The 23,258-nt window shown below is 56.4% G+C and overlaps 2 protein-coding genes across 3 annotated transcripts in view; both read left to right on the forward strand.

Moving 5' to 3' along the window:
* The first annotated feature begins 324 nt into the window (after positions 1–324).
* Positions 325–2,759, forward strand: SLC18A3 (solute carrier family 18 member A3). Its single transcript, XM_006188793.3, has one exon. It carries the CDS (start codon positions 784–786, stop codon positions 2,368–2,370), a length of 1,587 nt encoding a protein of 528 aa, XP_006188855.2. The 5' UTR covers positions 325–783; the 3' UTR covers positions 2,371–2,759.
* An 817-nt stretch (positions 2,760–3,576) lies between these two features.
* CHAT (choline O-acetyltransferase) overlaps positions 3,577–23,258 on the forward strand; it is a 53,457-nt gene continuing 33,775 nt past the window's right edge. Inside the window, exons 1-8 of one of the 2 annotated variants that reach the window (XM_032491680.1) lie at positions 3,577–3,588; positions 4,479–4,538; positions 6,702–6,804; positions 9,488–9,679; positions 10,352–10,470; positions 11,933–11,986; positions 14,684–14,864; positions 16,805–16,982. In XM_032491680.1, the coding sequence (XP_032347571.1) occupies positions 6,739–6,804; positions 9,488–9,679; positions 10,352–10,470; positions 11,933–11,986; positions 14,684–14,864; positions 16,805–16,982 (790 nt within the window). In that variant the 5' untranslated portion in view covers positions 3,577–3,588; positions 4,479–4,538; positions 6,702–6,738. Of the gene's footprint in view, positions 3,589–3,837; positions 3,899–4,478; positions 4,539–6,701; positions 6,805–9,487; positions 9,680–10,351; positions 10,471–11,932; positions 11,987–14,683; positions 14,865–16,804; positions 16,983–23,258 lie in introns of those variants that run through there. The other variant, XM_006188774.3, reaches the window with a different exon arrangement.

A 23,258-nucleotide genomic window follows, 5' to 3' on the forward strand; every position in this document is an offset into this window, starting at 1 on the left:
CGCCGAGATCCAGGCTGAGTCGGAGATCTGGAGCCCCCAGCACCCACCTCTCCCTGCGGGGCCAGGGGAAGCGACCGCTGTGCGCCCCCTTCCGCGGGGAGAAGAGCGGGCGCGGATCCCACGAGTCCTAGAACTGCGGGGGCAGAGAGACCGCTTGTCGCGTGGCGCACCCAACCTCAGGGGCTTGGCCAGGACTCTTTCCGCACCAAGACCCCTTCCTGGGGCTTCCAGCCGTGGCGCATCTGGGGAGGGGACCCCCCTCCCGGCAGCGCCCCGCCCCCAGCCCCCGCCCCGCCGACGTCGCATTAGCATGAGCGACGCAAGTGGCCCGGGCACCACTCGCGGGCCGAGACTCGCCGCGTCACAGCCCCGAGTGTAAAGGAAAAAAAGAGTAGGCGGCGGAGGAGGAGGCAAGAGCCGACGCGAGGGGAGGGGAGAGCGGCGGGGCGAGCGAGCCGGCGGGCGGGCGGCAGCAGCATGCCCCTCGGCCCGTGCGGGCGGCCTCTCAGCGCTGCGGGGGCGGCTCCGGGCGCGCCTCGGCCGCAGCGCTCTCAGTCTCAGGCCCCGGCCCCTCTGCACGCCCGGCTTTCCTGACCGCCCCTGAGCCGAGAGGCGGCGGGTTCGGAGCTCGGCTCCGTACAGCGGCGGCGCCTCGCCGGACAAGGTCCTTGCCTTTCTCCGGGCACAGGGTCCCCCGAAGTTCCGCGCCCTCGTCCCTGGATTGCAGGGCGCCCGCGCCGGCCCCGGCCCAAGAGTCCTCGGAAGAGCGGCCGGGTGGGGGCAATGGAACCAGCTGCGCCTACCCGCCAGGCCCCGGCCGCAGCCAGCAAGCTGTCGGAGGCGGTGGGCGCGGCGCTGCAAGATCCCCGGCGGCAGCGGCGCCTGGTGCTGGTCATCGTGTGCGTGGCGCTATTCCTGGACAACATGCTGTACATGGTCATCGTGCCCATCGTGCCCTACTACATGCGAGCTGCCAGCGAGATGCCCACCCCGACCTCCAAAATATCTGTGCCCAACCTGCCGACGCCTATTCCGGCCAATGCCAGTACCAGCACGGTCAATTCCTCAGAGTCCTCGACGGGCGGGATGCCGACCGGGTCTGCGGAGCAGCACCACTACCCCGCGGACAGCGAGGACGTGAAGATCGGGGTACTGTTTGCCTCCAAGGCTATCCTGCAGCTGCTGGTGAACCCCCTGAGCGGGACCTTCATCGACCGCATGAGCTATGACTTGCCGCTGCTTATGGGCCTGGGCGTACTGTTCGCCTCTACAGTGATGTTTGCCTTCGCAGAGGGCTACGCGATGCTCTTCGCCGCGCGCAGCCTGCAGGGTCTCGGCTCTGCCTTCGCGGATACGTCCAGCATTGCCATGATCGCTGACAAGTATCCTGAGGAGCCTGAGCGCAGTCGCGCGCTAGGCTGGGCGCTGGCCTTCATCAGCTTCGGAAGTCTAGTGGCGCCGCCCTTCGGGGGGTTCCTTCACGAGTTCGCGGGCAAGACCGCGCCCTTCCTGGTGCTCGCCATCGTTTCCCTGCTCGACGCCCTGTTGCTGCTGGCGGTAGCCAAGCCCTTCTCGGCTGCGGCGCGGGCGCGGGCCAACCTGCCGGTGGGCACGCCCATCCACCGTCTCATGCTGGACCCTTACATCGCCGTGGTGGCAGGGGCGCTTACCACCTGCAACATTCCCCTCGCCTTCCTCGAGCCCACCATCGCCACGTGGATGAAGCACACGATGGCTGCATCCGAGTGGGAGACCGGCCTGGCCTGGTTGCCGGCCTTCGTGCCGCACGTGCTAGGCGTCTACCTCACAGTGCGACTGGCGGCGCGCTACCCTCACCTGCAGTGGTTGTATGGCGCGTTCGGTCTGGCAGTAATCGGTGCCAGCTCGTGCTTGGTGCCTGCCTGCCGCTCCTTCGCACCACTAGTGGTCTCCCTCTGCGGCCTCTGCTTCGGTATTGCGCTGGTGGACACGGCGCTGCTGCCCACGCTCGCCTTTCTTGTGGACGTGCGCCACGTCTCGGTCTATGGTAGTGTCTACGCCATCGCCGACATATCCTACTGCGTGGCCTATGCTCTCGGGCCCATAGTGGCGGGCCACATTGTGCACTCGTTTGGCTTTGTGCAGCTTAGCCTTGGCATGGGCCTGGTCAATCTGCTCTACGCACCCGTCCTACTGCTGCTGCGCAACGTGGGCCTCTTGAAGCGCTCCCGCTCAGAGCGCGATGTGCTGCTGGATGAGCCGCCGCAGGGTCTGTACGATGCTGTGCGCCTGCGTGAGCGCCCTGTGTCCGACTGGGACCGCGAGCCTCGCAGCCCACCTGGCCCCTTTGACGAGTGCGAGGACGGCTACGACTACTACACTCGCAGCTAGCATCCCCGCTCCTCCTCCTGGCCACCCACACCCTCCCCACTCTACCCCCACTCCCGGGTCAGGGTGGCTGCACTGTGAGCACACTGGCCACCTCAGGCTCAGGGCCCGCCCCCTCCAGCGAGTACCCCAGCCCCTCCTTTGTCTTTATTTCCCTTGCCTGGGTCCCTTGTCTATGACCCTTTCTGTGTCCCCCTCTCTCTCGTCCACTGGGGCGTAGAGCACTGAGGTGCGTGAATTGATGTACTTCTGGCAGAGATGAAGAGAAGCGCCGGCGGTCTCCTTGGGGCTCCTCCGTGTAGACCTGTGCCTCTGTCTGTCCTTCCTTCCGTTCCTCCTAGTGCCAACTTGGCCCGCTGCACCGCGGTGCCTCGGGCCGAATCAATAAACCATATCTGTACGAGACCGAGTTTCTTTACTAATGGGAGTGGGAGACTGGGCAAGGGGCCAGGGCAGAAGGGAGGGTGAGCTGAGTCTAACCTCAATCCAGGTCTCAGTCCAGCGGGCATTCGGAAAGCCTGTGGCTTTTTTGCTACCTGGAAAAGGAGATACGAAAGAAGCAAACCCAACAAAGGCTCTCACCCTGGAACACCCTGGTGCACACGCCCTCAGCCCGCGCCAGTCCCTTCCCGACCCTAGGCGCAGCGCAGCGCCCTAGGGCGCCGCCCGGGGGAGCCTGAGTACCCGCTCCCTCTGGGTGCGTCGGCCCCGCCCCTGGAGGACACGCCCTGAATCAGCCACAGAGCTCCCCGGGCTTCCCTTAGAGCAGCTTGCCCCATCCAGGCTCCGAAAGGAATAGAGGCCGAGCCGTTACGAGCAGCGGAAGAAAAACCGCCCCATCTTTAAGGGCCCGATTTCTGGAAACGCGCGTGTATGATTGTGTGTGTTTGTTAGAGAGCTAGGCTCTATCCTACACGGAGTGGGGGAAACAGTTGTCAGTGTGTCCACTGTGTCCCGGCTGTGGGGGGCTTGAGTCGGAGCTGGAGAGGGTGCAAGGGTGGGAGCTTCTACCAACCCCCCGCACACACACACACACACACACACACCGGGTCCTGAGTGGAAGCAGCCACCCAGGGCTGTCAAAGAAGTCTCTCTACCTTGAGTGCGGGTCCCCAGAGTCGCAGACCGGCGTTTGTGAGCCACTCCCAGTCCTGCAGCCTGCGGGCCTCGTGAAGGCTACAGCGTTCTCTGATTCTGGCATGGAGAGGCCGCTGTGTTGGGGTATGCCTGTGTATTAGACAACGCCTGTGCGGGGTCTGCGCTGCTGGTGTGTGCACGTCTGTTCTCGATCTGCGTGTCAGGCTGAGTGTGTGTTTGTCTGGGCAGAGTCTGTCTTTGTGGGTCTGTCTGTGTGTGTCCCCGTGGAAGGATCTGTATGGGGGAGGGGATGGGACTACTTTGTCTGGGAGGAGTGTCTGCCTCTGGCTGCATGTCTCTAAGCATCCCCAGGTCTGTATCTGGCATATTCCCCATAGTGCCGGCTGGGATAAGTGGGAATAGAAAAGAAGGACCTGCAGTCATCAACAAACAGGTGGTTGTTGTTGTTGTTGTTGTTGTTGTTGTTGTTGTTGTTGTTTTGAAAGGAGTTGTAGTGGGATTGGAGCCTGCCCTAGACGGTGGGGGAGTTCACAGATTTACTCAGACCCAACCCTCCCCAGAGTTCTACAGATGCAGCCACAGCTAGAATAAAAGGGTTGGGGGAGCGCTGGGACTGAGGAGGCTGGGCTGTGGGTGATGGGCACGGGTGCGGCCGAGTTCTGCACCCCTCTCTGGGGGCCTGGATTCCGCTGCCTTTGCAAGAGCTCGACCGGGAAACCGTCAGAGCAGGGAATGGGGGGATCCCGGAAGGCGGCCGGGTGGGGAGCGCAGGGATAGAGGATGGAGAGGGAGAGAGGTAGGGGTGGGGCTGGGAGAGGCAGGAAAAGGGAGAAAGGGGAGGGAGGAAGAGCCGGAGGAGGGAGGGGAGGGGACTGGCGCGGAGGGCTCGCTCGCAGCCAGTCGCGAAGCCGCGGGGACCCGGCGACGTCGGAGACTCCACCGCGGACAGAGGCGGCAGCCCCCACCCCCGCACTGCTGACGCGCCCCCGAATCCCTTCTGGCTTGCATTCCAGCCCCTCGTCCTGCCTGGTGCGGTGCAGCGGCGGCAGTGGCAGCAGAGCCTGGGAGAGCAGGTGAGAAGGGCTGGGCTGGCGAGCGCAGCGCGGGGAGCGGATCTCGGGAGCGGTGGGCAGCCGAGGGAGGCTCCATCCAGGGACCGCGCCGGCATCGAGACGCCCCAGCAGCCGCGGGGTCCTCCGAGTCCTGAACGGCAGCGGCCGTCGGGGCACAGCCAGGAGAGCGCGGGATTCCGCGGCTCTGGCGTTTCCCCACCCAGGGTAGGGGCAGGGGAACCGAGAGCTGGACGATGAGAAACTGGGGGGAAAGGGCTTGGACAGGCTTGACCGTCAGGGCTCCGCGGCTCCACCTGCGTGTCCACACTGCTTCTGGACCCCCATCTGCGAAGTGCCAAGGTCTGCGCGTTCTGTGCCGTTGGAGGGTCCGCAGGTCTCACCCTGCCCGCCATGAAGTGCAAGCGCACACCCGCTTCTCTTCGACTCTCTCCGAGGAGCGAGGTGGGGAGAGGGGGCGGGCGTGCGTGGCAAGTATAAGCCGGGTAGCAGGGAGTCTCTGGGGTGCGGGGACAGCCGGTGGTGTGGGAGCTGAGCTGGGCTTGTGCCTTCAGGGCTGCGCAGAGACCCCTCCAGGCAGCCTGGCGGGCGGGAGCATGGATTGGGGGCACCCACTGACACAGAAAGATACATACATACACTCTTGGTGCCAGTCCAAGGGCCAAGGAGGAAGTGCCGCTGGCTGCTGGGACCAGGCCCTCCCCTTTGGCACACACAGAACCATCCTACTTCCATCTCCCGTGCCTCTCCAAGATGTGGGGTCTCAGGCTTGACTAGCATCTTCCTGCTATGGCGCTGGCCAGGGCCAGAGCAAGAGGAGGCACTGGCTGCGCTGTCTTAAAGCTTTGCCAACTTGACCTTGCCTTAATCACCCCCTCAGAACTCGGTAACACTGAGGTCACTTTTGCAGTGGATAGGGGCAGCCCCTGTGCTGCACTGGCACTGATGGGTCTGGGGACCACCTAGTCCCCAGTGCTGTGCCGAGGTGCCAGTGCAGACTCCACATTCTCTACCCAGTGCAGCCAGGTGATCCCCAGGCTCCTCCACCCCTGGGCTGGGTTTATCTTTCTGGATGCTCTGTGTTTGGATCAACTGTGCCTTGCACCCAGTGCCCCGCCCCCACCCCCTGCTCCACACTGTGCCTACCTGGGGGTGGGGGTGTGGTGGCAGTGATGGAATGGGCTAAGCCTCAGCTTTAGGCTCTTGGAAGACAGTAGGGGATGGACGACTGGAAACGACAGGGGTGTGTGTATGCTTCTGCAAGCTTATGCTTAGGGGATCTCTGAGGGTAGAGGTTGGGCCCCACCAGGCTTAAAATCTGGCTTTTGCCCCTCTTTGGTCTGGCTCACTTCTACTGCATCTTCAAAATTAATCCACCTCTCTCCAGGCCTGTTCAGACGGCCACTAGGGACTAAGCTGCCCGGCTTCCCTGTATGACCCACCTCAGCATTCCCATGCCACCCACACTGGGAACCTATAGACCAGAAACAGCCTAAGTTGCAGCCCAGCCAGCAGGGTCCTCCCTGCCTTGGCCAAGGGTCAGCCTCTAATCAGCTCAGAATGCCTCCTGGAGCCCAGAGCCTTAGAGGACCTTGTATTCATTCATGCACACATGCATTCCTTGTACTCGGCTACCCAACACTGATTTTACTCCACACCAGGTGCAGGGCTAGGGCCCAGAGGTGATGCGATGAACAGGACAGGTGTTGTCTTGCCCTGGAGAAGCTCACAGTCTAGTGGGAAAGAGATTTTTAATCTGCAAAGCACTATATCTATCGGGTCCCTGGCAGGAGCAAGGCAAGTGCTCTGCCAATGACCCCTCGTGGGTTTGGAGTGAACCAGCCTAGCCCTGCTCCCTCCCATGCGGCTCTGAGGTAGTCAGCTGAGCCTGGATGACAGCAGTCTTGTGGGGCAGGTGCCAGTTGGATGCTCACTTCAGGCCCTACGCTCTACTGTCTGGAGGCTCGGAGAGGATGCTGTGGTCAGGGGGACGGGTCTGGAGGTCAGGGGATTGGGGCCAGGCCTCCAAGGAGGCCTGTGAACACTACTGTCCAGCTCTGGCCTCCTCACAGGACATGGGGAGGGTGTCAGGCTGTGGGAGCTGAAGGGTCCATGGCAGGTCTATGTGGTTGTTGTGTTGATACCTCTCTGCTTCTTGGTCCCCAGGTCTGCACCTCTGTTTCCCCGATTGGGAGTCACCAAGATGCCCATTCTGGAGAAAATCCCCCCTAAGATGGCAGCAAAAAGTCCCAGCAGCGAGGAGGCGCCTGTGAGTGAGTTTTAGAGCCCTCTCTCTCATTCCAGCTCTCCCCACTCACAAGCCTTTGCTTCCAGAGCAGTCCTGAGTGGGACTGGCCTCCAGTCCTTGAGTGCCCCCCAGCCCTGCACTGTCCTGGGCAAGAGGCCCATGCTGCAGCCCTGACCAGAGTTAGCTGAGGAGCCTGGGAGGGCCTGGAGGGGCTGGGAGTGGCTTCAGGGGGTACCGAGGGAAAGCTGATAGCCCCCAAGGCCAGGGAGAGCCCTTCGCCTGGGCCAGGTAGTCTCTCTTTTCTCCCAGGGCCTCGTCATCTCCAAGTTCCACTTCTAATGGCTTGAAGCCAGTGGAGTTGCCTGAGGATGAGGCTGAATTCCCTCCTTTAAGTCACACACCAGCCCCAGCCACTGTCAGCCCTGGGGTCTTAGGCACCACCTTCCCTACTGGTTTGAGTCAATGTCGCCCTCCCCGGGCAGGCATCCTCCCTCCCAACCTTGCCTTGCCTTCCAGAGTCATAGAGTGACAGTTCTGGTCTCTGTTTTGTTTCACACATCGGTCCCTCTGCCACACTTGTCTTCTTGACACTTCCTTACCCCGACCCCCCACCCTAGGGCTTCACTGGAAATCCTGATCAGAACTTTCTGGCTTCTCTCAGGAAGTTGCTTCCCACATTGTCTGTACAAACACCTGACAAACACTGTTGATGCCTCTGGTCCACAGCATGTCCCTCCCTTTGGACTGTGGCTGCCTTGAGAGCAGGCTCTGTCTCTCCATTGTCCCTGAATCCAGCCCACATGAACTTCCCAGAGATGTTTATTGACCTGAGATCCCAGGGCCCAAAGACCCTCATTTGTACGAGTCCCTGCCTCTCTACCTGAGCAAGGGCCAGAAGCCCATGCAAGTGTGGGAAGAGCCCCGAGGGGTGGAGCCATCTGAGCAGAGATTTCCTGTCTCACTCCTTACCATCTCTGATTCCCAGTGGCCCAGGCTGAGTCACTGTCAGAGCTCTGAAGAAGGATGGCCTGTTTCCAGCAGGAGCTCCAGCCAGACCTGCTGGCACTCTTGGCCAGGCCACCCGCTGGGCTGGGCTGGGCTTTCTGTAGGTGTTTGCCCACTCACCCACCACACCGACCTCCAGACCCCAAGAGAAGGAAGAGGGAACGAGAGGGGCTGGGAGGGGAGGCTGGACCCGACTCTCTGGAGGTGGACTGGGCAACCTGCGATGCCGCCCAGACCCCTCCTCAAGTGTTCCCCAGGGCAGGAGCAGCCCAGAGTTGGCACTGACACTCTCCCCCCTCCCTTTAGGACAGTGATCTCTAGAGACAGGCTCAGACAGGCGGAGGAACCCATTCAGTCATCAGTGCAAGCTCCAGTGCTCGCTCACTCACGGTCCGCTTGCCCAAGGCTTCCAGGGGTGGAAGGGTTCGCTCCCGTTCCTACCGCAGCAGGAGCAGAGCATGGGCAAGCTTTCAATGGATTCCTTCACTCCATAGCCCAGCCAAGGTGGAAATTCACTGCCCCCAACACCTTACAGGGGAGAAACCCCTGGAAGAAGGCTGCCCGCTGTCCCTATCTGCACACTTTGTAAAGTTTCGGCAACAATATGAGAACTTCTACTTTCTGACTGTGACCAGCTAAGTGGGATGGAAAAGGGAGCAAGGGAGAGAAAGAAAGAGCAAGAGGGAGGAAGACCGATTTCAGGTCTCAGCTCTGCCATCGAATGGCTGGATGACCTTGGACTCTTCTCTCCACTCTCTGGTCCTCAGTTTCCTCATCTGAAAATGGGACAGAAATAACATTGAGATCCCTGGCTGACAGATCAGGTTAAGTGGGGACTTCTATTCAGACTCTCAAGACATTTTGGGGGCCCCCAGGTATTATGGGTTTTCTCTTAGGAATCACTCTGGAGGGCTGAGGACAGTAACAGCATAATAACAATTTACGATGTGCCTATTTGGGGCCAGTTGTTTCGCTTATTTCATTCTCTCTGCATCCGTCTCAGGTAGGAATTGTTATTTATGGCCTAAGGAGGAGGAAGCTGAGACTCGGAGAGATTAAGAGGGGAAGAGCTTCAACTGCACTCCACCTTCCCAGGGAAGATCACGCAGAATTCTGGTCATTAGGGCCAAGCTACGAACTATACCTCCCACCATCTTTCACTTGAATCTCTCCATTCGAGGCACACCCTTTGGGTCCAGAGATCAGCTGGATTGTGGAACCCCAGTGGGGAACAATTCCTAAATTAAGAATGACCAGTATCAGTAACAGGACAATTTCATCTCAGGCTCATTCTTTATGGGTTATAAGCACTTGAACATCCATGATCTCTTTGATTTTATGAAAGGTAGAGGGTATTACCTCGGTTTTACTGGAGAGGAAACTGAGGCACAGAGGTGGGGGTGATTTGCTCAAGATCACACAGATGGTCAGCAGCAGGGTCAGGGCATGAACGCAGGTCTACATGGGGTCGATATCAAGGTCTTTTCCTGCTTCCTAGAAGCAGGGCTAGGGAGTGAGAGAAAGCAAATGGGAGCTTCCTAAGATCGCGATTCTGCTGAGCTGAATCCTGAAAACAGATGAGTCCCAGGATGGTGAACAAGGATGGGGTAGATGGAGATGGGAACTGGGGATCAATCAGAGGATGGGCATGGACCACACAAAAGGATAGGCACAAGAGCCTGAGAACCTTCTCTTCCAGGGGCTGCCCAAACTCCCAGTGCCCCCCCTGCAGCAGACCCTGGCCACTTACCTGAGGTGTATGCAACACCTGGTATCTGAGGAGCAATTCAGAAGGAGCCAGGCCATCGTGCAGCAGTTTGGGGCCCCTGGTGGCCTCGGTGAGACCTTGCAGCAGAAGCTCTTGGAGCGGCAGGAGAAGACGGCCAACTGGGTAAGAGTTGCCTGGAAGGGGCAGACGAGGAAGCCATGGGACAGGAGGCGGAAAGCAGACATGGAGACAGAGGGATGTGGATGAGGGACAGATTGGTGACAGAGATGGGGCAGATGAAGAGACAGGCCTGGGGGAGAGACAGAGGGATAGCAAGGGGCAAGGGTGAGGGACAGACAAGATTGAGGTGGAGATGGGAATGGGGACAGAGAGGGGACAGATGGAGATAGAGATAGGATGGTGGGGAGAGGCAGGGTACAGAGATGGAGGACAGATGTGGGACAGGGAAGGGACAACAGAGGATGAGCTGAGGTCAGAGCAGAGAGTAGTGAAAGGCAGGAATGGGACACTCATAAGGACAGGTAAGGGGGTACGGATGGAGCCCCAAACAACCAGGGTGAAAACTGGATGGAAGAAAGGAGATAGTCCGGGGCAAAGTCAAAGGGCAGGCATGGTGGGTTTGGGGAGCACACAGACTCTAGCACATAACTGGGGCTCAGTGCATGTTTGTGGAATGAATGAATGAATAAATGAATAAAAGAAAGCGTGATCCAGTTAAGGATCCCTCAGGGCTGCCAGATTGGGACTGGTGTCCTCCACAGGCAGGGCGCCCTTGTTTGCAACGGTGTGTGTGGCCATCAGGGGTGATGGAGCCCTACCCCCGCTCCCTGGCAGGTATCAGAGTACTGGCTGAATGACATGTACCTTAATAACCGCCTGGCCCTGCCTGTCAACTCCAGCCCGGCTGTGATCTTTGCACAGCAGCACTTCCAAGACACCAATGACCAGCTAAGGTGAGGCCACCGTGCTCCTGGGGGCATAGCTTGGGAGTCTGCCTGGAGGAGGGGGTTTGGCCCCAGCATCAGGAAGGAAAGGCCAAATCTCATGCCTTGGCTGAGCTTTCTGAGAACAAATGGCCCTGAGACAGTGGCCATCCAGGCCATGGGGATGGGAAGGAGGTTGGGCCAGGTCCTCAGAATTTAATTACTTAGGGTGGGGTGGGCACTACTGGAGGTCATAGGGCGGACCCCCCTCCCCGTGTCCCCATGGCAGTCTGGACCTGGTTGAGGGCCCCAGGAGGAAACCTGTACCCTCTCATCCTGCCAATCCTCGAGGCTGGGGCTGGTTACGGGGACACACTGCCCCAGGCCATGTCAGAGAGCCCCAGCTCCAAACAGAGGCTTTGAGGGGGTGGAAATGGTTCCTTCCCGCCAGCCAGCCGCTGCCAGTGTCTCTGCCATCTGCTGCAATTTCAGAGCTCACTGAGCTGCTGGAACTGCCTCTGGGCCCACCGATGATGATGGAGGGGCCAGTTATGTAGGGGTGGAGCAGGGAGGAAGGGTCTCCCTGCCGGAGTCTCTCAGAGCCAAACCCAGGTCTCTGGCCTCAAGATCCGGATGTGGCACAGTGTGGGGACAGTTCAGAGCCAGTTAAAAAACAAGAGGCGGGGCTCACCTCAGCCTCTGGGCAGGGCTCAGTGATGCCGGAAACCACCCCCACCCAATCCCCTCCTTCCTCACCAAGCCCAGCCAAGACCCCCAGCTGGCTGGGGGCAGTCTTCCCCCTTCCCCTGTAGCCTGGGCCTTCCCTGGGCAGAAGGAAGTGTGCAGATGGATGAACGAGCTCTGAGGACAGTTCTCAAAATTGCATCGAAGGGGGGAGTCCTCCTCCTGATGCGATTAAGCCGGGCTCATCATCCACAGGCAGTTAAGATGACAAGATCCCAAGGCACGGGTCTCCCCTCTAACACCTGATTTCCTTTGCATTAGCATCAGGGGGACCAAATGACTGACTTGTCCCAGGGGATTGAATTCCCTAGAACCCCGGAGGTCCTGGCCCAGTCCAGCCCAGCCCCAGCACCAGGCCTTTCCCGGAAGAACCCCACCCCTGACCGTCTAGCCCTTTCCTGCCTGCTCTGTGGCCTCTCCTGGCTTCCTCCTCCTCCTCCTCTTCATCCACCTTCTAGGTTCCTTTTCTCCCCCAAGTTCTCTCCTCTGGACCATTTTTATCCCAAGCTTTTCGAAGCTGACAGCGTGGGGGGGTGGGGGGGCAGCAGGAATTCCATCTGATTAGCGCATCACCAAGGCCAGGTGGCTGGGGTAGTGGGCAGGGCATGAGTTTGGGAGAGCCCGGGAGAGGAGGTGGGAGGGAGAGGGAGAGGGAAGGGGAGAGAGAAGAAGAGAGAAGGAAGGAAGGAAGAAGGGAGGGAGCCTGGGCCCCGGAGAGAAGAAACTAAGGTCTCATCTCTCTCTGCAGGTTTGCAGCCAATCTCATCTCCGGTGTGCTCAGCTACAAGGCCCTTCTGGACAGGTAAGCTTGGGCCCAGCCTGGGACGGGTTGTGCCCTGTTCTGGCACAGTCTGTTGATTCATCCGACTCCCCACCACACTAGACAAGGAGCTTCCAGAGGGCAAGGACCTTGTCCTTCTCCAGCTCTGTGTGGCAGAGCCAACAACCCCTCTCCCCAGCACGCACACACACACACACATACACACACACACTTCCCTAGCATCAGAATGACCTTTACCCCAGCTGGCCCAGCCTCTCCTAGTTACTTTTCCTGGGGTAAGCACTCCTTGATCTCTTTAAAATGCCCCTGCTCCCTCCATCCCCAGTGGATACACACAAGCCAGGAATCAGTGTTGTCAAGAATCTAGAGAACACATCAAAAGGTGGAGAAGGAAAAGTTGTTGGAGCAAGGTGATGGTGGCGCTCAGCCTCGCTCCTCACTACTTGCAGGGAATGGTCTCTCCCATCTGAACCTGTTTCCTCAGCCTCATCAAGCTTGAGAAACAGATGAGCTGACTCAGTGGACACACCAGTGTCCAGACAGATGGAGAGAGCTGCACAAGCACAGTAGGTGATCACTGATTTTAGGAGGAAAGCAGCAGGTGCTCAGGACCAGCAGGGAGAGCGAGAAGGCATGGGGATACAGGGTGCCCAGAGGCAGGTGACAGTAGGGCATCAGATGCTAGAAACAGAGAAAGTCCCAAAGCAGTGTCCACTGCACAGAGAAGCTGAGGCTCAGAGAGGTTAAGGGGCTTGTCCACAGTCACACAGCCAGTTGGCAGAGTGAGGAAGGCACAGGGGCAAACTTGCTCACTTTTTAACTTGATCCAACTCAGTCTTACCCAGCCTTGGAGCAGAGGCTCAGACCTCAGCCCCTCCAGGGTAGGGCGGTTTCCTCTGGAGAGGAGGGGGCAGGCCCCCAGACCCAAAACGCAGAGTGGTTCAGGGCTTGGGCCCTGGGGTCAGCAGACCTGAGTCTGAATTCAGACACCCACACACAGGGTCTGTTGATCTTGAGTGAGAGGAATCACTCCTAGTTCTAGTCCCCTGTCTGTCAAATGGAAATAATAAGTTGCCCATAGTGTTTGTCTCCCTTGAGTCTGAGTCTGTGCTCAGGTGAGATGCTCTCCCTGCAGAGCCCATCCCCACACCACCCCCCACCTCCTCCCACCTCCCTCCTGGTACCCACAGCCTCCTCCCTGCTTCTTCCTGTGACCAGTTTCCCCCCATTCACCACACAGAACCACGGCCATTGCAGAAGCAAAACAGATCAAATCATGCCCCTGAGCCCTTTCACCCTCCGGGGTTTTCACTGCCCTGAGGATGAACTGGCACCACCTTCCCATTGCCAACGAGGCCCACGAGTCTCCCCCACCTCTCTGGCCGTCTCTCTACTCACTTCAACCCACTGGCTTCCTTTTTCCTTGGACAGGTGCTCCTCAAACCATCTATGGTGAAGGGCCAATATTTTTTTATTTAGTAAAATGTATATAAAACACGATAAAAATGAATTCACAGAAAATGGCACACCCATACAACATACGAGACCATTTGTTTCACTGTCAGATTCAACACACACAAACTTCCTCTGTCAGATGGTTGCAAGTTTCTGAAAGCTCCCTCAGGAGTCCCATGCTCACCCTGTCCTGGGTTGGTCATTACAGTTCATTCTGACTCCCACACTTGGAGCAGCAGGGCCATGAGACACTCTATCCGGTTCTGCCTCGTCCTCGTTCCACCCCAGCTCACCTCCTGGCTGCCTCTTGCCCTCAGGGCTTAGCTCGGGCTCATGGTCTGGTTCTCAGTGAGGTTGTCCTGGCCACTCCTCCTGCCCTACCATCACTGTCTCATCACCCTGTCTCCCTACCTGCTTATTGTCTTTGACCCACCGATGTACCCCAGGATCTGCACCCCATTAGAACAGGAAACTCATGTCTTGTTTGCAGCTGGATCCCTGGATCCCCGGATCCCATTGCCTGGCTCAAGAGGGTGCTCAGAACATTTGTTGGCTGAAAGGGTGGAAGGAAGGAAGGAAGCGGGGAAAGAGACAGACAGGTAGAAAGAAAGAGAGAGAAGAAAACGGGGGAAGAGGAAGAAGGGGGTGGAGATGGAAGAAGGACAGAGGGAAAAAGAGAAAGCAAGAGAGAAAAAGGAGGAGGAGAAGGAGAAAGTAGGGGAGGAGGAGGAGGAAGACGTGGATGGAGGAGGGAAAACACGAGACATGCTGAGACCACAGGAGAAAGAAAGCTTTCTGCCTTGAACTCAGAGGAGGCTTCTAGAAGAGGTGATGAAGGAGTAGGCTCTTGAAAGAGTGGAGGGAGTTTTTGAAACATGTTAATTGAGCGCAGGGGTCGGGGTGAGGTCACACCAAGCACCGATCAGCATTAAGCAGAGCAGAGGGTGAAAATGGCCAGACCCGCACATGCGCACATGGAGTCCATGAGGCAGGGGTGAGGGAGACTGACGGAGGCCGGAGAACACCCTGAGGGTCCCCCTGGGCCCTGGAAATGCGGAGTTCCACTACTTTAAAGAGTGGGGACTCGAGCTTGCAGGTGGCCATGGTAATGCAGTTTTGGGGTCTGTGCCCTGCTTGGCCTGCTCAAGTTATAATAGAACCAGAACTGTACAACATCAAGAGTGAACCCTAATGTAAAGAAAAAAAAAGTTACAATAGAACCAGCTCTGATTCCCTGTCTCCCTCCTGGCCCACCCCCTCCAGCCACTCCATCCCCACTGACTGCGCCAAGGGCCAGCTGTCTGGGCAGCCGCTCTGCATGAAGCAATATTACGGGCTTTTCTCCTCCTACCGGCTCCCCGGCCACACCCAGGACACGCTGGTGGCCCAGAGGAGCAGTGTCATGCCCGAGCCCGAGCACGTCATCGTGGCCTGCCGCAACCAGGTAAGCCGTCCCCCGCTGCTGCAGCCTCTTGGGCTCGGGGAGGGGCGCGCGCACCTGGGTGTTCATTCCTGCTTCTCCAAGGTGCTCAGCCCCCTCACATGGTGAGCTTGGCAGGGATTCCCAGTCTCGTTTCTCTCCACTGGTTGGGTTTTAAGAACGAAAATTGTCCATTGAGAATGCCTTCAGTGGGTTCCCATTTTTAGCCCTGACCAGCCAGGTCAGGTCCAGAGAGCCACCTTGGATGGACTCAAGGTCATTAATGAGACCCGCATGTCCTCAGCCCTTCCGCATGCAGTCACCCAGGCCGTGGCCTTCCTGGAGACCACACACGGACAGACGGACAGATGGACAGCTTACAGACTGATGGACGGGACCTCGGTGTGGGCTCCATACTTACATTCATCCCATCTGATCCTACGGTGACCCTGCAGTGGGGACCTTGGAATTTCCACTTGACAGATGAGGAGACGAGACTTAGGTTAAGTGGCTTGTCCAAGGGTGAGAAGGACTCCTGGGTCTGCCAATGTCACAAGCCCACACTCCACCCCCTGCAGCTCAGGTCCTCTGACTGCGTTCCAGAGGTTCCAACAAGGGTCTGTGGGGGCCCAGGGGACAGGCTGAGCATGAGGACTCCTAACCCCTCACCAGTGCCCGCCAGACACAGTATATTCTCTTTATTAAGGCTCGACATAAATGTTCCATCTGACAAAAAGCTGTTTCAGTTTTGTGTTAAAACCCAAGTTTGACACCCACCCCAGGAACTCCCCTGATACTTGCTATACAGTGTTTTCTCCTTCGGGTCATTTGACATTTCCTGTCTAAGTCAGAAGCCCTAAGTCTGCCATCTGAGGGTGGCTGTTCCCAGGTTCAAAGCCCACCTGACACCTGGCTGGCCACGAAAACAAGAACCTCTCTCCATCTTCATTTCAAAGTCAAACCCAGCATCCCCAGCCCCCACACCACACAGTATCCATCCCTTCGGGGAACACTCTCTCAGGGCTCCTGCTCTGAACCAGGCCACTTGGGACCAGGTACTCACGTCAAGCCAGCTGAGAAGGGATCTTGACCTGGGACTAGGAATAAAACTCTTAATATAACGCCCACGTCTCTAGCTTCAAAGCTATCGAATGACAGCTCGCCTGCCTTACATACAAAGCACATGCAGGCACACGTGTATAGGTGCACACACATGCGTAGAGCATTTTGGTGTGTTTTTTCTATTTTAACCTTCCTCTACATATTATTGGCTGGCTTGCTTTTTTTTCCCCCTCCACTCACCAGTATGTGTGAGATGTATCCCCTTCGTTCTAGCTAGAACTGGTTCATCCCTTTAAACTGCTGGGTAGACATGCACTGGACAAGTCCAAGTTTTACTTAGCCATTTCCCTACTGGCAATGTCACAAGCCTACACTCCATGCCCTGCAGCTCAGGTCCTCCTGAGAACATTTCGGCTCTGTCTGCCATTTTGCTTTTGCAAATAAGGCTGGTACATTCCTTTAGCTGTCTCCCAGGGCACAAGAGTACATGGTTGTCTAAGCCTTAGGCCAAAGTATGTATTTATAAGAGTGACTGAGTCACAGGGGATGCACAGTTTAAGTTTTGATGGACACTGCCCTCCAACCGCAGTTGTACCAATTTCTACTCAATTCCCCCCAACACATAGTGGTTTTAATGGTCAACTAAGAGCTACAGAAAAAAGCTTTCTTTAGCTAAGTTTAATCTGGCCTGCTTTGACTTGGGGCAGCATGGAGTCCAGCACAGTCTACTGTGTTGAGCTGGTTCCCAAACTGTGAATGGCCTCTTCAGAACCATGACATACCCTGGGAACCGTGGGCCTGAGCCTCCTCTGTCCTTCTCCCTCCCATGTGAAGGCTCAGGGAAGGCCTGATGCCTTGGGCCGGCTGCCCTGAGTGACGTGTTTGACCTGTTTCCCCCACAGTTCTTTGTCTTGGATGTTGTCATTAATTTCCGCCGTCTCAGTGAGGGGGATCTGTTCACTCAGTTGAGAAAGATAGTCAAAATGGCTTCCAACGAGGATGAACGCTTGCCTCCAATCGGCCTACTGACGTCAGACGGGAGGAGCGAGTGGGCTGAGGCCAGGACAGTCCTCGTGAAAGGTCAGCAGCAGTGCCCAGCGCGTCTCCACGCTCATCTCGCATCCTCACGCCCATCGCCTCCCTTCCTCCAGGGTCGGGCATCATGCCTCATTGCCATTTGCCATAGCACGGGACTCTCAGGCCTCCCTCCAACCCAGGACCCATGGCAGGTCCTGCTGTCGCCCGAGGTCCCTTGAAGGTGAAGGCACCTTTTGTAACCCTCCTATTCATCTGACAACGTGCTAGCGTTCTGGGTGAGGCTGAGTAGAACTGGAATCCGAGGATGTCCGGGAATATTAAGGGAGGGAAGGTTTTGAGCTGGGGCTGCAATGAAGCAACTGTGTTTTACTGGTGGGCAGGGATGGTACTCAGGGGTCTGAGTCACTAGGAGAGCTGTCAGTTGGGGGTTGGTTGGGGATGGAGCCCATCGGAGACGGTGGTTGCCCACCTCCTTCACCTGATTTCTTGGTCCTAGAAGTCTTCATCTTCAAGTTAACTTTATCCTTCTGACTGCTGCTCTTAGGAAAGTTTCCAAGTATTCCCATAAGAAATCCAGTAGAAGTCTTAACGTTCTCAAATCATCCTTCTGGAAATTACTTTCAAATCCAAAGCAAGCCCTATTCTCAGGAACTGGCAGAAGAGCCTTACTTTCTTGCCTACATTAGAGAATTCCTGGATGAAAGGTGAGACTTCTGTGATCATCCATCTGCCACTCAGGCTTTCATGCAGTCAGGGGTCCATTCGGACTCCCTGAGGGTCTGTAAGCTGAGGACCTGGGCCAGGCCTGGGGAGTGTAAGCGACAGAGAGGATGAAGCCCTTTGCCCTGAGCAGCCACCTTGATTGGAACAGGGGAGAGAGGGCATATGGGGAAGCAGATTCAAGTCCCTAGTAATACAGTGTCTACCCATGTAAGGCAATAGAGACAGCAGGTGTCAAATAAATGCTCCAGGACTTCAGAGAGGGGATGGAGCCTTTCCAATTGGGAGGCTTTTGAAAGGCTTTGTAGGAAGAGGTGGGAGTTGAACAGAGCCTTGTGACATGAGTGAAAGGGGCAGAAAAGATGGACAGCATCCAGGCAGGCAGACCGACTGTGGGCAAAGCCGACCACCCCAGCAGGGCCATCTCTGCCCTGCCCAGGACCATGGGGAGAGCAGTCTGGCCAGCAAAGATGGTCATGCTGGACATAATAGGAGAATTAGTTGGTGGGGCTTGGCTCTCTGGCAACAGGCCCATCCCTCTTCCTGCGAAGTTCCTCCCCCAGGGCTGGCTGGCTCCTCGCACCACCCAGAACTCAGCCCAGGTGCCCCACCGTAGGCCCTCCTTGGAAAACCCTCCCACCCCTAGTCCACTCTGTCTCCTCGTCCTGTTTTCTCATCTTGACTATTTCTCACTCTCTGACGTCAGCTTTTCATTTGTTTGATTCCTTCTGATTACCTGCCTCCCTCCCCAGCACCGTATATAAGGTCCAGGAGAACTGGGGCCTTATCTGGTTGAACTTCTGAATCTGCTGTGCCAAACACAGTAGGGCATTTGTCAAGTCAAAGAATGAAGGGTTCCGAAGGATCCTGGGCCCCAGACATATTTCCCATTTACCAATGAATTATACTTGTATTCAATTATTGGGCATCTTCAAATGCTTGGCCCTAAATCAGAGGATGTACAGGCCACAGGGAGGAGTAAGTGTTGACCCTGTTCCCCTGGACCTAACTGCCAAGTGGGGCAATTAATAACTTACCATTTGAAAGTGAGTTAATTCCCTCAGGAGACCATGGTGTAATCCAATCCCACTCTTCTCCCCTCCAGGGACAGAGACAGGCATCAGAATAATCGCCTAGGCTTCCGGTACGGTTCCCACTCTATTAGCAGGCCAGGCCCAAGCCATCTCCCTGCAGGACTGAGCAGGATCGCCTTGGGGGCTGAGTGCCTGGGCTGCGCTAATCAGAATTAATTTGCTAATGACACTTGATCTGGCCTTTTGAATGGAAGTGCTGTTTCTGAGGGAAGTACTTCTCTCAGAAGAGAGAAGTGGGGGGGCCACATACTCCTTCCCTTTGTAAATCTAATTCATCCAGTTAGCACTGACTGTGTCATCTGCACAGCGGGAAGCCCGTCCTTCACGGAGCCCTCCTCCCTGGAGCACCTTCTCCCACGGAAGGGACACGGGGAAATCCTTAAGGAGACGACTTCAGCATAAAAGTGAAAGATTAAGGCAGCTTGGGCTAGAGTTGGGACTGAAGGTGGAAAGACATGGGTGGGGTCTAGATATATTTCAAAATCAAAGCGACAATAAAGAAAAGAGGAATGAAAACGATTCTTAGGTTTTTGATGTTAGCAACCAAGTAAATGGTGGTACCATTCACTGAAATGGCTACAGAATGGTGAAGTCCTTTCCAAGTATGTTAAGGTTGAGGTGCCTTGAGTCATCTAAGTGGAGATGTCAAGTTAGATCTATGCGTCTGGAGCTCAAGGGAGAGGTCAGGACAGAGATATAAATTTGAGAGCCGTCAGCACAGAAGCGATATTTAAAGCCCTGGACCTGGATGACATCATCTAGAAACAGAAGAAGGGGGCCTCAGAGGTCAGGGAGAGAAAGATGCAAAGGGGACTGAAAAAGAGCAGCCTGTGAAGTCAAGAAGAAACCAGGAGATGAATCACAAAGATCTAAGAGGGAAAGAGTGAGCCACCAACCATGTGGAATTCTACTGAGAGCTCGCAGAAGAGCAGGTCAGAGAGGGGACTCTGGGCTTAGCAACCCCAAGTCATCTGTGATCTCCACAAAAGTCAGACTGGAGTAGTAGGAAGGGTGAATGGTTGTATGCTGATGGAAGTGATCCAAGAGCTGGAAGTAATTGTTGATGAGATGGTCACTGAGTAGAATCAGGAAGTATGGATGGTTCTTTTCAGATATTTTGGTACCAGAAGGGGCAGAGAAATGGGAGTTGTTGGAAGAGGATGGGGGTCAAGAGAAGTGTCCTTAGAAGGAGAGGCAAGTGCAAGGAAGTAACCCAGTAAGTGAAACTGTTAACGAGGAGAGAGGATAAATGGAGGACTGGAATTCTTACAAAGGCAAAAGGAGATGGAACCCAGAGACTAAGAGGCCTTTGGTTGGTACAAGGAAGACGGAAACCTGGGCCCAAGGTTCTCGGGGATGTAGCTGCGGTGGCAGGAACATGAGGAGGTTCCCCACTGGTGGTTTCTGGTCTCAGATCAGCAGAGCCACGGCCATGTGCCTAGAGGGGTCCAGGTGGGATGCTAGAGACAGAAGAGAAGACACGAAATAGCCTCTTGGAAAGTGGGAAAGACAACTTGCTCAGGAAACTTGGTAAGATTTCTGGACTGTGTTGAGCTCATATTTGAGGGCTTGGGGTGATACATTTTAGAAGAAGCTAATCACCGTTGTTTGGCAATCCACTCCCCCCCCCCCCACCACCACCACCACAGTGTTCTGGTCCTGAGGTTTAGGCAAAGAGAAGATGGGTTACCAAGTTCAGCCAAGGTTGGCGAGCACAAGGGAGGTGGCAAGGGGGGACTGTGCAGGGGTCAGGTTACAACGTTGGAAACTAAACTGGGTCAGGAGGTGCATGAGTCCCCTCGGGTTACCATGACAATGTACTGCAGACTGGCTGGCCTGAACATCAGCCGTTTATTGTCTCATGGTCTGGAAGCTAGACGTCCAAGATCTGGGTGTCAACAGGATGGGTGTCCTCTGGGTCCTCTCTTCTTGGCTCATAGATGGCTGTCTTCTCCCTGTGTCCCCACATCATCCTCCCTCTGTGTGTGCAGATGTCAGTGTCCTCATCTCCTCTTCTGATAAGGACACCAGTCATCATGCTGGATTTGGGCCCACTCTAGTGGCCTCATTTTAGTTTAACTCTAAAAAGACCCATCTCCAAACACAGCCCCATTCTGAGGTAGAGCAGGTTAGGAATTCAACTTAGGAATTTTGAGGGGACACAGCTCAGCCCAGAACAGGAAGGGGGAGGGTATAGCTCAGAAGGAGAGCACGTGCATAGCGCGCCTGAGGTCCTGGGCTCAATCCCCAGTACCCCTATTAAATAAATAAACCTAATTATCACCCCCTACAGCAACAAACAAACAAACAAAAATCTAGACGCCATACCTGGAGGGAAGCGAAAGAAAGAGATGGGTGACAGCAGAAACAGGCAGTGGGGCCGACGGGTTTTGGAGGTGTCGGAGAGGTGAGACGTGTTGCAGTGGGAGGCAACAGAGCGTGTGAACCAGAAGTCAAGGGTGTGGTCAGAGTGCGGGATGCTTGGACTGAGACTTCAGACGGGGTCGGTTCCTGCCCGGATGTGATTGTGGGAGTGGGCGCTGAGGTTACACTATCAGGTGGAGGTGGTGAGAGGAGGATGCGTGTGCATCACGCATAAGGATGTTTAAGTTACCGGAGTGATGATCGGAGTGGTGATGGTGGGGGAGGAAGGTGAGCCAGGGTCCAAGATCCTCAGGGTGGGTGCTTGTGAGGAAGTCAGTGGAGCACAGCAGCAAGGAGGGTGAAGTGATGGGGGATGAAAATCTAACAGTTGCAGCTCCAAAGGGAACGGGCAGGGGGGGTTGTGTAGGAGAGGGAACAGGGAGCGGGGCACCACCCTCCGACCTGGTGCTGGGATGAGTGAAAAGGAAACTCAGTTTCCTAGGAGGAGGGAGGCAGGGAAGTTGAGTCCTCAGGGAGCCACCCTCCAATTGAGGCAGGAGGTGAACCCAGCACTTTCAAAAGAGGTTAACAGTGCAAGGGACCAGTGGGTCAGGCACCTTGAGGGGTTACGCAAGGAGGAAAGGAGAGGGTGAGGGCTGAGTCCACACAAGGGACACGGGAGCATCCAGGGATGGGAGGCCCAGGAGAGACCCAAGGCTGGTGGTCACCACTGCAAATGATGCTCTCAAATCCCTAACCTCTGGAAGCCTCTCTCTCCTGGTTCTAGGAGTAGCCGCTGGCTGTGGTTGTGAGGCTGTGGGTCTTTCTGGCTCACAGCAGTAGCACAATTAACACCATCAAATGGGTTGAGCTTTCTAGGGTATCTCAACTGAAGTCCCAAGGACTTCGCCTCCCTTCCTGGAACCTGGACAGAGACCAGAATCTGTGGGTACTGGGCCCAGACCAACATTGTCCAAGGTGAGCTCCACTGGTCCTGGTGGAGATCTGGACCCAAAAGCCTGAGCTCAGACAAAAGCTACCCCTGAATCCTCATAGGGTCACCTGAGAACCAGAGGAGATGTTGATTTCATCAACCCTCTCTCCTTCAGAGATGGTCCCTTATCTCCAACGGTGCCCCATCCCCCAACCAGGATGGCTCCCTCTGTGAGCACCCAGGCTGCCATGCATTGAGAAAGTGGAGGTCACAGAGGTCCAGTAACCGCCAGCATGGCCCAGCGCACCAGCCAGCTGTCTGTGGCTGAGCCCATGCCCTTCCTCTGTGCCCTGTGCCCCACAGCCCCACAGCCCTTCAAACAGCCCTTCTCACCAGAGCTCACTAAGAACACGGTGCGGGATGAGTGTGTGTGTTGTCATCACTACGGCAGCCTGATCACCCACAGCCAATGCCAGGTGCCCTCCTGGGGGGCTACAAGACCTATTAGGACCATCACTGTCCCTGAGGCCTGCCATCTTGCCGGGGAGAGCAGAGTGTGCAGAATCATTAGGACAAGAGTGGGCAGGATAAAACCCAAGGGTCTCTGGCGGGAGTCCTGTAGGAATTTGGGGGCCTGTAGGAATTTGGGGGCCTCAGCCCTCCGGGTGTTACAGCTCAGGAGGGCTCCCTGTGCCAAATGGGACTTGAAGCTAAACCCACATGGGTCGAGGTCAGTGTGACTGGGACTGGCCAACGACATCCAGATCACCTAGGAAGCTCCTTACAAAGCTTCCCCCAATCAGATTCCTGAATCCTGGTGATTTTCCAGTGGGACCAGAGTGATGCCAAAGAATCTGCATTCTTAAAGCACCCTCATGTGTAGCCCAGGTTGGGACCCACTTACTCAGATATTAGCGGCTACTGTGCATGGCATTTCCCCTTGGTGCTGGGCCCTGTCCTGGACACTTTCTGTCCCTTGTTGCTGTAGGTCTTCATAACAGCCATGAGGTGGAGATTCCATCCCAACAGCGCAGAGTGGCTGTGTCTCCCACGGGTTGAAGTGGTCAGTGGTGGAGCCAGAACTGAGTCAGGGGCATCTGTCACCCCAGTCTGAGATCTGTGGGGTCCCGGCAGGCAGGGGTGGGATTTGGGCTGTGGGAGGGGCACATGCGTCCTCTCAGGACCTCCCTCCCTGCTCCGCGCAAA

The sequence above is a fragment of the Camelus ferus genome, chromosome 11, assembly GCF_009834535.1.
Source record: "Camelus ferus isolate YT-003-E chromosome 11, BCGSAC_Cfer_1.0, whole genome shotgun sequence".
Classification (NCBI taxonomy): Eukaryota; Metazoa; Chordata; class Mammalia; order Artiodactyla; family Camelidae; genus Camelus; species Camelus ferus.